Below are 12,786 nucleotides of genomic sequence, written 5' to 3'. Positions count from 1 at the left end.
GGTAAGAAACCATGAGCAGAAGATTCAAGAATTGTGAGATAATATGAAAAGACCAAATTTAACAACTATTGGGATAGATGAAGGCATAGAGGTCTAAACTACAGAAATGGACAATCTATTCAATGAAATAATACCAGAAAAATTTTCAAACACGTAGAGTGAATTGGGAAATCAAATACAAGGATCATATAGGACACCAAATGAACAAGATCACTACAGATCTACACCAATGCACATCATAATGAAAACACCTAGCATACAGGAGAAGCAGAACATTTCAAAAGCCACAAGAGAAAGGAATCAAATTACATATGGGGGAAAACAATCAGGATCTCTGATTTCTGAACTGAGACCCTGAAATCTACAAGATCCTGCAACAATATAAACCAAGCTCTGAAAGAAATGGATGCCAACCAAGAATCATACCCAGCAAAATTAAATTTTGATTAGCAATTAGATTTCGATTCAGATGTTATTTTATGACAAAATATAAACCTTCCATTATACACAAAATTAAAAGAATTTACAACCAGAAACCTGCACTACAGAACACCCTTGGCAAAATATTCCATGAGGAGGTAATGAACAACAATAAAAAATCAGAAAAGGGTAGTATCACTGTAAAGGCAAAATCTATCAAAGAGAACCTGACTTTGTTAAATACCAAAAAATAAACAAAAATAACTGGGATTTCAAATCTTGTCTCAATAATAAGCCTGAAAGTTTAGTTCCAACTCAGCTATCAAAAGACAGGCAGATTGGATTTAAAAAAGACCAACAATATGCTGCCTCCAAGAGACTCATATCATAGAAAAAGACACCCACAGACTGAAGGTGACAGGTTGGAAGAAAATACATCACTCAGGCTGGGGCTGGGCTCAGTGGTAGAGCACTCGCATAGCACATGTGAGACCCTGTATGGGATCCTCAGCACCACATAAAACTAAATAATAAAGGTATTGTGTCCATATACAAAAAAATAAATATTAAAACACATACTTCCACTCACATGGAATGTGGAGGCAAGCAGGTGTTTCTATTCTTATATCAAATAATGTGGACTTCAAGTGAAAGTTAATCAAAAGGGATAAAGAAGGACACTACATACTGCTTAAAGGAACCATACACCAACAAGACAGAACAATTATAAATATACACACCCCCAAAACAATGGAGCATCTATGTTCAAACAGACTCTTCTCAAGTTTAAGGGCCAAGTAGACCACAAGACAATAATTCTGGGTGACTCCTCTTTTACCACTGGATACATATTCCAAACAATATCCAGACAGAAACTATAGAACTCATAATACAATCAATTACGTAGATTTAACTGACATACATAGACTATTTCATCCTTCAACAGGCAAAGACACTTTCTTCTCAGCAGCAAATGCATCCTTCTCTAAAATAGACCATATGTCATGCCAAAAAGGAAATCTAAGCAATACAGAAAATTAAGGATACTACCCTGCATTCTGTCAGATCATAATGGAAGGAAATTAGAAATCAATGATAAAAATAGAAGCTACTCCTATACCTGGAGACTAAATAATATTCTAGTGAATGAACAATGGGTTTCAGAAAACATCAAAGAGGAGATTTAAAAATTCTTAGAGGTGAATGAGGACTCAGATACAACATATCAAAATCTCTGGGACACTATGAAGGCATTACTAAGAGAAAAGTTCATTGCATGGAGTTCATTCCTTAAAAAAAGAAAAAGTCAAATAATTGACCTAAAATTACATCTCAAAGACCTAGGAAAAACAATTACTCAACACCAAAAGCAGTAAAGGACAGAAAATAATTAAAATCAGAGCTGAGATCAATGAAATTGGAAGAAAATAAGCAATTAAAAATTGACAAAGTGACTAGGAATGGAACCACCATTTGACCCAGCTATCCCACTCCCTGGTCTATACCTAAAGGACTTAAAAACAGCATACTACAGGGACACAGTCACAATGATTTTAGCAGCACAATTCACAAGAGTTAAACTGTGGATCCAACATAGATGGCCTTCAGTGGATGACTGGATAAAGAAAACGTGGCATTTGTACACAATGGAATATTACTCACCAATAAAAGAAAATAAAATCATGGCATTTGCAGGTAAATGGATGGCATTGGAGAAGATAATGCTAAGTGAAGTTAGCCAAACCCGAAATAACAAATGCCGAATGTTCTCTCTGATATAAGGAGGCTGACTCATAGTGGGGTAGGGAGGGGGAGCATGGGAGGAATAGATGAATTCTATTTAGGCCAGTGTGGTGGGAGGAATAGGGAGGGGAAAGGGATTAGCAAGGATGGTTTAATACAATAGACATCATTATCCAAAGTACACGTATGAACACACGAATTGATGTCAACCTACTTTATAAACAGACATACAGAAAATTGTGCTGTATGTGTAATAACAATTGTAATATATTCTGCTGCCATATATTTTTAATTTTTTTAAAAAAATTTTCAAAATGAAACGTTGGCTCTTTGAAAAACAAATACATTTGATAAAACCTTATCCATGCTACTGTAGAGAAGGAGAGAAATACTCCAATTACTAAAATCCATGATGAAAAACGAAATATCACCATGAACACTAGAGAAATACAGAATTAGAAATTATTTTGAAAATTTGTACTGCAATAAAACAGAAAATATTTAAGTCATCAACAAATGTCTAGAATCATGTGACTTACACAAACTGAGTAAGTTAAACAGATCATTTTCAAGCAATGAAATAGAAGACACCATCAAAAGCCTACCAACCAAAAATAAATAAATAAATCCCAGGACTCAATGGATACAAGACCTTCAAAGATGAACTAACACCAATACTCCTCAAATTATTCCATGAAATAGAAAAGGAGGGAACACTTCCAAACTCACTCAAAAAGCCAATATCTCCTTGATGCTAAAATCAGACAAACACAGAAAAGAAAGTGTACTTCAAACCAATACCTCTAAAAAGCAGAAGCAAAAATTCTGAGTAAAATTCTGGCAAATCAAATTCAAAAACATATCAAAAAGATGGTTCATCATGATGAAGTGGGATTCATCCCAGGAATGCAAGGTTGGTTCAACATACAGATATCAATAAATGTAATTCATCACATCATTAGATTTAAAGATAAGAACCTTATGATATTCTCAACAAATGCAGAAAAAGCATTTGACAAAATACAGCACCCCTTCATGTTCAAAACACTAGGAAAAATTAGGGATAACAGGAACTTCCCTCAACATTTTAAGGCTCTCTATGCCAAGTCTCAGGCCAACATCATTCTAAATGGAGAAAAACTGAAGGCATTTCCTCTATAATTGGAAACAAGACAGGGATGCCCTCTCTCACACTTCTATTCAATATAGTTCTTAAAACAATGCTGATGATATGATTGTGTACCTAGAAGACTCAAAAAGCAACACCAGAAAACTTCTAGAACTAGAATTCAGCAAAGTAGCAGGATATAAAATCAACACCTGTAAATCAAAGGCATTTCTGTATATCAGTGACAAATCCACGGAGAGAGAAATGAGGAAAATTGAATAATATTCTAGTGAATGAACAATGGGTTTCAGAAAACATCAAAGAGGAGATTTATAAATTCTTAGAGGTGAATGAGGACTCAGATACAACATATCAAAATGAGGAGAATTGAACAACAGCAGAGGAGGTAGAGAGGGAAGATGGGAGGGGAGGGGAGGGGAGTGGGGATAGTAGGGGATAGGAAAGGTAGCAGAATACAACAGTCACTAATATGCCATCATGTAAAAATGTGAGTATGTAACAGATGTGATTCTGCAATCTGTATTTGGGGTAAAAAAGGGAGTTCAAAACCCAATTGAGTCAAATGTATGAAAGATGATATATCATGAGCTCTGTAATGTTTTGAACAATCAATAAAAAAAACAGCTCTTTTCCTTTCTTGATTTTTTTAAATACACGACAGTGGAATGCATTACAATTCTTATTACACATATTGTAAAGGTTAAATTTAAGTTTTTCTCTCCTGTTAAGTTTTGCTTTTCTGTAAGTTTAAGTTCTGTCTTCCTGGAACCCGAAACTTATATTAAAAACAGTTACTTATGTCAAAATGTACCCTGACCCAACACCCCCTGACAAACTCATGATTATTCTGTAATGGTTATTTTGTAACAATCCCACTCTCTCACCCTAACTGACATATGAACTTCCCTGTTTAAACACTGTATAAAAACTCTGCTTAAGCTGTACTCGGGGCTCCAGTTTCTCTCAGGAGAACTCTGAGCCCCAGCATGCTGGTTTCCTCCAATAAACCCTTTGCTTTTGCATGAAAAAAAAATAAAATAAAATGAAATCAACACCCATAAATCAAACGCATTTCTGTATATCAGTGACAAATCCTCTGAGAGAGAAATGAGAAAAACTACCCCATTCACAATATCCTCAATTAAAAAGGATACTTGGGAATCAACAAGAGTTAAAGGATCTATACAATGAAAACTATGAAATACTAAAGAGTAATCAAAGACCTTAGAAGATGGAAAGATTTAACTTGATCTTGAATAGGCAGAATTAATATTATTAAAATGACCATACTACCAAAAGCACTATACTGGATAAAAAAATGTGGCTTATATACACAATGGAATATTACTCATCATTAAAAAAAAAACAAAATCATGGCACTTGCACGTAAATGGATGGAGTTGGAGAAGATAATGCTAAGTGAAGTCAGCCAATCCTCCCCCCCAAAAAAAAATGCCGAATGTTTTCTCTGATATAAGGAGGCTGACTCATAGTGGGTTAGGGAGGGGGAGCATGGGAGGAATAGATGAATTCTAAATAGGGCAGAGGGGAAAGGGAGGGCACAGGGGATTATCAAGGATGATGGAATGTGATGGACATCTTTATACAAAGTTCAAGTATGAAGACTTGAATTGGGTGTCAACATAACTTATATACAAAGAGAGATGAAAAATTGTGATATATATGTGTATTAAGAGTTGTAATGCAAAAAAGTACATGTAAAATGGCATAAATTAATGTGAACATACATTATATACAGAAATATGAAAAATTGTGCTCTATGTGAAATAAGGATTATAATGTATTCCACTGTTGTCATGTATTTAAAAAATAATAAAAACCATAAAAAATCATGATCTAAAAAACATCTAGAAAAAAAGAAAACAAACAAACAAACTAACTAACTGAGATAGGATGCATTTGGTGCTATATACCTGATATATCCAGTGGTCTGGAGGCTGAGGCAGGGGGATCACAATTGTGAAGCTTACCCTAGCAACCGAGTGAAACCCTGCCTAAATTTAAAAATAAATAGGCAGTAGTAATTTTAAAAAATTGAGAAAAAATTAAAATTTTTAAATGAAAATTTTTAAAAGGACTGAGGATAGTGTTCAGTAATAGGGCACCCTGGTTCCAATCCCCAATTTCACAAAAGGAAAAAAAGAATGAAAAAAAGGTCCGTTTCAAAGTTAGAGAATAAATATTTTTAAATTTCTAAATTGTATATATGAAAACAAAAATTCTATTCCTCAAATGACTCCATTAAAGAGAACAAGGAGAAGTGACAGATGAAAGAAACCAATTGCCTCACCTTTAACCATTCTTCTAAGAAAGGAGAACAGAGACTGTGAGAGAAACACAGGCAAGAGCTGTGAACAGCCCCTTCAAATAGCAGGTATCTAAATGTCCCTTCATCACAAAGTAATCAACGTCTTAAGAAAGGAGGGACTGCACCATAAAGTCACGATGAACACAAATTGAGACAGTGTTGAAGAACATGTGGGGTTATCATGAAGGTCCACAGAAACAGATGTGGACCCCAGAGCACCTGTTCATATGGGGACACAGCACACTCCTCCAGAGTCGAGACCCAGGGCCTGGTGACAGAGAATGTCCATTTGGTAATAGATAAATAATAAACTATGGAAAATAACCATTTCTGGCAATCAGCCACATTTTGTTTGCCATATTGCATACAGTTTGACAAATACTATGAAACACCTTGTCAGTTTTATATAGCTGTCACATAAATGTCACATTTCACATATAAGCATACTTAAATAGTACATCTGCAGAATTTGAAAAATAATACAAACTCAGATTTGCAAATAAAAGACTGAATTACACACCCTGGGTATAGATGATAGGACTCCTCATTATAAAGAGGACAGCTTCCCTCAGGTTCATCTATGACAACACCCCATCAAAATTTCACCATGGTTTCCTTTTCATTGAAGAAGGGACCAAAGCAAACAGTTTGAAAAATCTCCTGGAAGGTTGAATTGATATGAAATTAGCCAAGAATTCTGAACTCTAAGAGCAAAAGCAGGAGCTATCATTACCAGGCACTAATGCATGTTATAAAATTATCATATTGCAGTAATTTGAGGACCAAAAAAAAATCACAATGCAGAAATTTCATAGATGACTCCATATGTATGTAAATGTCATTTTTATTATGAAGTGCAATGAAAAGGCCTAGCTAAATGCCACCATCTCCAGCAGAGGATTTGATGTGAATGAACAAGGCAACCCAACATGAAGGGTGGTGTGGAAACTGGAGGCCAAGGACACTAGTAGAGCTTGGGTGCAGAACGTGCGTGGTACTGGATTACACTCCAGCATCCCAAAGAAGCACATATTGAGTAGGATTAGGTTTCAAAATTATACGAGAATAGGAGGCTCCTGGATTCTCTTCACACATGGATATACCAAATAAACACCTACTTCTGTTTTGAGTCCCTCTTAAAGTTAGTTATACATGGACTGAGAGACCTATGCATTGGACCACTCAGAAAATATCTACCATCCAAATGGCAGGCAAAGTTGGGGGACACGTGGGCATTAGTCCTGCCTTGAGGAATGTGCCACATAATTGGGACAGAATACCCCAATCCAGTGGCACCCAGAGTAGAGGCAGACTGAATTGGGGTCACAAATGGAGCACATTGAACACTAAATGACTTGTAGCTGGAAAAGTAATTTGTCTGGTGCTCATAGAAGAAAGAGCTAGCTATACACAAATATCAGGATGAGAGAAAAAGGAGTGCTTTTCTATGGCTGTGGTGGGTCATGAGCTTTATCCATGGGACCAGGGCAGAAGGGGAGTGAGGTCAAGGTTCCCAGTTTATCCCTAGAAGGGATTTGCAGCATGATCTGCAAACTGTGGTTGCTAACAGTTGAGCTTCTATCTAGCCAGTCCCTAAGAGTAGACAGGACAAATGCAGTCCACCGAGCAGCCCTGCCTGAGCCCTCTCCCCCCGACCTCAGAAATAACTCCAGGTCTAACCAGTTCTTTCTGGAAGGAGTATGTCCAGGCACTCAGGGTCCCAACATTTTCCCCATCTCATGGACTCCATCCTGACCTACCAAGCTTTGGGAGCAATGGCAACTGTGCATGTGCATATCTCCCTGGATCACAAAGGAGGAGCATCACATTGATGTCTGAGTATTTCCCTGTGCTACAATCCACACCAGGAGTAAAACAAAAGGGGTCAAAACCCTGTTTCTTTCTAGAATAGGCTCACACCACCTTCCTGCAGTGAGCACAGGCAGCCTGGGTTCTAACAAATTGCATCAGGAATTCAGTCACCAGCCAAGTAGGAGAGCTTCTGCAGCCTGACTCCAGCTGTGGGAAAGGCTCCTATCAAATAGGCGAAGGAACTAGTCCTCCAACGACATGGGTATGGAGAAAAAGACCTGCTCACAAGGGGCTAGAATATCAGTTTAGTGCAGCCATTTTAAAAAACTAGAATGGAGTTCTTTAAAAGCTAACAACCACTCTGGATGCATTTCCAAAGAACTTAACCAGTGTGTTAATAAATGGCTGCATGTCCACTGATGTTCAGGTATCCACAGGAGTCAGGACAGGAAACTTCTGAAGTGGCTCCTGGATAAGGAGACTCCTCCCAGCCATATGCAGGTGGTATTATGTATAACTCTGATGCACTAATAAACAATCCAGCATGCTTTACTCTTAATGGAAGCATCCAATCCTAAATTTCATCCACAAAGTTAAATATATATAAACTTAACCAAGAAACTTTTGAAGTATAAGAGCAAACAATTATAAGAGAAAAAAATAAGAAGAAGAAGTTATTACCTAACACGTGCATTGTGAAGCTGTTCTGTTACAATTGTCATCAAGGAATCACGAAGTCTACAGAGTCCACCCACGAACCCACTTGGATGTAAAAATCATACACTTAATTGCAACGGAAAAGTCATTATCAATCCAACCCTAACCAGGCCAATCTCAGCAACTTAGCTAGACCAGAGGGCAGAATAAAAACTAAAAACTACAAGGGAGAGAGCTCAGTGGTAAAGCACCCTTCTGTTAACTACCAAAACACAACCACCACCCAAAAAAATAATTAAATAAATAATAAATAAACTCCACAAAACTAGCTTAGGAATAGGCAAGGTCCCTGTTCACCACAGCTTCCCTCCTGCAGAAAAATGGTGTTTGGAAATTTGATTTTTTTTGGGGGGGGGGGTGCTGGGCATTGAACTCAGGGGCACTCCACCACTGAGCCCCATCCCCAGCCCTATTTTGCATTTGATTTCCAGGCAGGGTCTCCCTGAGTCTCTAAGTGCCTCACCCTCTTGCGGAGGCTGGCCTTGACCTCACAGTCCTCCTGCATCAGCCCCCACCCCCAGCCGCTGGGATGACAGGTGTGCGCCACCGCCAGGCTCAGAGATTGGAGACTTCCAGTGGTCCAACCTGTCAATCACCACAGCCAGGAAGAGGCCTGGCAGCCTCGCTCACCTGCCAGACAGATAGGACTTGAGCAGGGGCTGAGGCTGCCCAGGGGATGGGGAGCCTGCGAGGGGTCTTCGCCACTGTCACGCTCCACACCAGGCTGACCAGGGGGACTGATGGACGCTGTCCACAAGGGTTCAGGCCTGTGGTCTCAGAGAGCTCCCGAAGTCAGGGTCAGCCAAATGGGGTTCCAGTCACAGCCGGTCCTAACAGACGGCCTCCCTACCCGACCTCCCTCCTGAGCCTCCCTGTCCAGGCACCAGGTGCCACTGCACACTCACCATTTTCTGGTGCCCAGCAGCCAAGCCTGGACTGGTGAGCGTTAGCCCCTGGATGGCAGGGCCACCCGGGATCCTGGGCAGGAGCGAAGCCTGCAGTCCAACTGCAGGAATCTGAGAAGAACCGCCTACTGCAGAGAAATAAATACCATTCCCAGAGCGGAGGCCCGCCCCCTGCTGCTGGCTACGCTCAGGATTGGACAGCGCTCAGCACGGGGGCTTCTGATTGGACAGGGAATCAGTCAGTCTCTGCTCTCCACAGCCTGAGCCCAGCGAGCCTTCTTTTTGAGTGACAGGGGGGTGATATTTGCTCCAGGCAGAGGAAACAAGAATGGCAGGGTTTGGGTGCAACTTTTCTCTTTTTTTTTTTCCTTTTGAGGTCTCGGCATTGAGTCAGGGTTAGGGTGACCAGAATTCTAAGTTCTGTTGGGTTTGATGTTAGGAAATTGAAGTCATTTCATGACAGTTTCATCACCTGGGCCTCCTCCTATAATAAGAGCACCCAATGTGTCTTCCGGTGCTGACTTGTCCTCTGTTCCTCTGTGCAAAATTCTCCAATCAGAATTGGCCTTTCCTCCCTTGGGAACTGCCCAGTGGTGGAGGCTCTTGACTGGGCCTGGCAGGCTCCAACCAGGTTGGCAGCATTAGAGCTGATGTTCCTCCAGCTGAGTTGAATCTGCATCTCCAGCCCACGTTGAGGCTGGAGGCAGAGTAAGGAGATCAGCACAGAAGAGACCCGGAGACCCGGTAAACCCCAGATGCACCTGGGCTCCCTCACTCTCTGGCGAACTGGGGGTTGAATTCAGAGGACTCGAACTCTGAGCCCCTTCCCCAGCCCTAGTTTGAATTTTATTTAGAGACAGGGTCTCACTGACTTGCTTAGCCCCTTGCTTTTGTTGAGGCTGGCTTTGAATTCCCCATCCTCCTGCCTCAGCCTCTCCAGCCACTGGAATGACAGGCATATGCCACTTTTTTTTTTTCTTTTTGAGAGAAATACCTGTGGTGGCCACAGGATAACAGCCTTGCACAGATCAAGGCCACCCTGGGTGATCTCCTTAGTTCCTGCCAGTCCCCTGGATCTCAGGCAATGGGATCCTGCCACCTCCTATAACCAGAGACCCCCTGCCCAGGTGTGCATCCTTAGTATCAGCTGAATACTCTGCACTTGACAAGAAAAAAGAAATAGAAAAAAAGACAGACCTTACCTGCTTGTCATGATGCAAACAAAGCTGATGTGTTTCCAAAGAGAGCTCTGGTCTTGTCCCCCCAATTCAGGGATGCAAAAAGTCACATATTACAGTGAAGACTTCTCGTTAAGGGGGGCTCCAGGGTCTGTCTCTTAATGAAAAACAATTTGGGTTTGATTGGGAGTCCAGGAAAGCCAATTCCAGGTTTTCCTAGTTTGGTAAATAACTCCATAGAGTCGAATGCACCCTGCTCCTCTCTGCCTTAATTAATCATGGAGGCCTGGAGGTTACCTGCCCCCTGGGACCCCAGCTCCTGCAGATGAAAGCCAGGGGGGTTCCTTTGTTCTCCATGCATCACCCTGAACCTCCACCTTCCCTTCAGACACCAACACCTTTGGCAGCATCCAATGGGGGAGCTATTTAGAAAATTGTGTAATGTACCTAAAGACATTTCCTCATCCGATTGTGATGCTATCAATTTGGTCCTATGGACCTGTTTAGTATGTTTTATGTTTTTTTCTATTTTGTTGGTCCTTCTTAGTTATACATGACCATAGAGTCCATTGTGGTAAAATTATCCAAACATAAAATGTACCTTATTCCCCTTAGGACCCCATTCATGTGGGTGAGCATGATTGTTACTGTATTCTGGATAAATGCCATTTTGACTTGAGTGAAAGGGAATCTCAGTGCAGTTTTAATTTGCATTTCCCTAATTGCTAGATACATTGCCTTTTCAATATTTATTTTTAAAAATATATTTTCTAGTTGGAGTTGGACCCAATACCTTTAATCTATCCATGTATTTTTCTGTGGTGCTGAGGATGAAACCCAGTACCTTGCACATGCTAGGTGAGCACTCTATGGCTGAGCCCCAGTCCAAGCCCCCATTTGCAGTATATTTTACTTTTGATTCTTAGTAACAGCAGCCTGGGTCTTTGGGGAACCAGTTTTGCTGCATTCGTGAATTGGGAACATTTCTCTTGAAGAAAGACTGAGAAGGTCAAGGCACATGCCCAGGATTCCAGGGATGAGCAGTACACAGTTGTCTTTCCCAGGATGAGGAGAAGATTATGTGGGTGAGAAGAGGGAAAGACCTGGGGACACCGTTGGGCCAGAAACTCTCCTTCCCCCATGAGGGAAATTATTCTTCCTGTTAGTTTTCTTATCCCAAATGAGAGATTTTTCTAAGCTACCAGGGCTACTAGATATAATTCCCTGGATGGAGCTCAGATTTGTCTTGAGAGGCAAGGAAAAGTGAAGAACCAACCCAGTGATTCCAATACCAACAAGCTAGACCTTGGGCTCCTTGGGGACAAAACCCTGGGGTTTACCCAATAATTAACAATCCAACAGCACCTGACACCCAATTAATGGGGGACGGAGGATTGGATCAGTGGGTGTGGGGGTCTGTGGGTGGCCAGTTGCAGGAGCTTGCCTCTGGGGTGCATTCCTTGCATCTGGGAGATTTTTCAACACCAATGACATAAACAAAGTGGTGAGAACACTGGCAAAACCCTCTGCAATATTCTAGCCAGGAAAATTCATAAGCACTTTAAAAGCATCTTAATGTTTACCCTCAGTCAAATGTGCCTCAATCCGAATGAAACCATTTGAAAAGAGTTCTCAACATGAAAAGTTTCTGAAATCTGCTGGTTTGTGGATCACTGCAAATCCATATGAGTCCATGGTTAAATACATAAGTAAAAATAGAAATTGAATAATGAGCATTCTCTTAAGACTTTCATCCTGAAAACACTGCCCTATTTGCTTTGATAACTAAATGATCATTTAATCGTTCCTCTAGCAACACTTGAGGTCCATAAAGAACTGTGGAGCAATTCTGGTTGGGACAGAAATGTTGCGATACCAACAAGAAAGTTTCACTGAACCTCAAAGGAGAAGGTTCATAAATAACCAGAATGCAGGAATGCCCACAAAACTTGAAATTAAAAACAAGGGACTGGGGTGGTGGCGCAGTGACAGAGCACCTGCCTAGCACCTGTGAGGCACTGAGTTTGATCCTTGGCACCACATAAAAAAGAAATATATAAAATAAAGGTATCCTGTCCAAATAAAAACTATTCTAAAAAATAAAGATCAGATTTAAAATAAAAAAGAAAAGCAACTCCCTGCAATGCAGCATTTCTCCTAGACCAGCTTCCTGGACCCCCATATACTAGCATGATATGAGCAAGCTTAGAAAAATGGGTGAGAAATTAAAGAACTCTGCTCTGGCCCCATCTCTAGTCCAGCCCCATTTAAATGTCCCTCTCCAAATAGCAACACCTCAGACCACGTATTTGCTGTCTCTCCCTTCAGAGCTTTCTCACATTTTTCCTTTCTTTCTTCTTGTGGTGCTGCGGATTGAACCTAGGACCTTGTGCATGCAGGGCAAGCACACTACCGACCTGACTGAATCCCTGGCCGCTCACGTTCTTTCCTGAATGTGCATCTGTTTTCTAAATAGGTCTGTTCATGCACCTGACAATGATGAAGTTGTTTTCTGCTTTGAAAACCAAGGAACCTACTTTTTCTGAGCTGATG

At 40.6% G+C, this 12,786-nt stretch overlaps 1 protein-coding gene across 1 annotated transcript in view; it reads right to left on the bottom strand.

The window, feature by feature from the left end:
* The window catches only part of LOC144250611 (uncharacterized), a 63,273-nt gene that overhangs the window by 11,482 nt on the left and 39,005 nt on the right, over positions 1 to 12,786 (bottom strand). The window contains exons 5-6 of the mRNA XM_077793516.1: positions 9,578 to 9,752; positions 8,781 to 8,897 (exon numbers count right to left, since the gene is read on the bottom strand). Coding sequence (XP_077649642.1) covers positions 8,781 to 8,897; positions 9,578 to 9,752 — 292 coding nt within the window. The remainder of the gene's footprint in view (positions 1 to 8,780; positions 8,898 to 9,577; positions 9,753 to 12,786) is intronic.

Source organism: Urocitellus parryii, chromosome 16 (genome assembly GCF_045843805.1).
Source record: "Urocitellus parryii isolate mUroPar1 chromosome 16, mUroPar1.hap1, whole genome shotgun sequence".
Taxonomy (NCBI): Eukaryota; Metazoa; Chordata; class Mammalia; order Rodentia; family Sciuridae; genus Urocitellus; species Urocitellus parryii.
The sequence above is the reverse complement of the archived record's forward strand: the minus strand, read 5'-3'. Positions and strand labels throughout refer to the sequence as shown.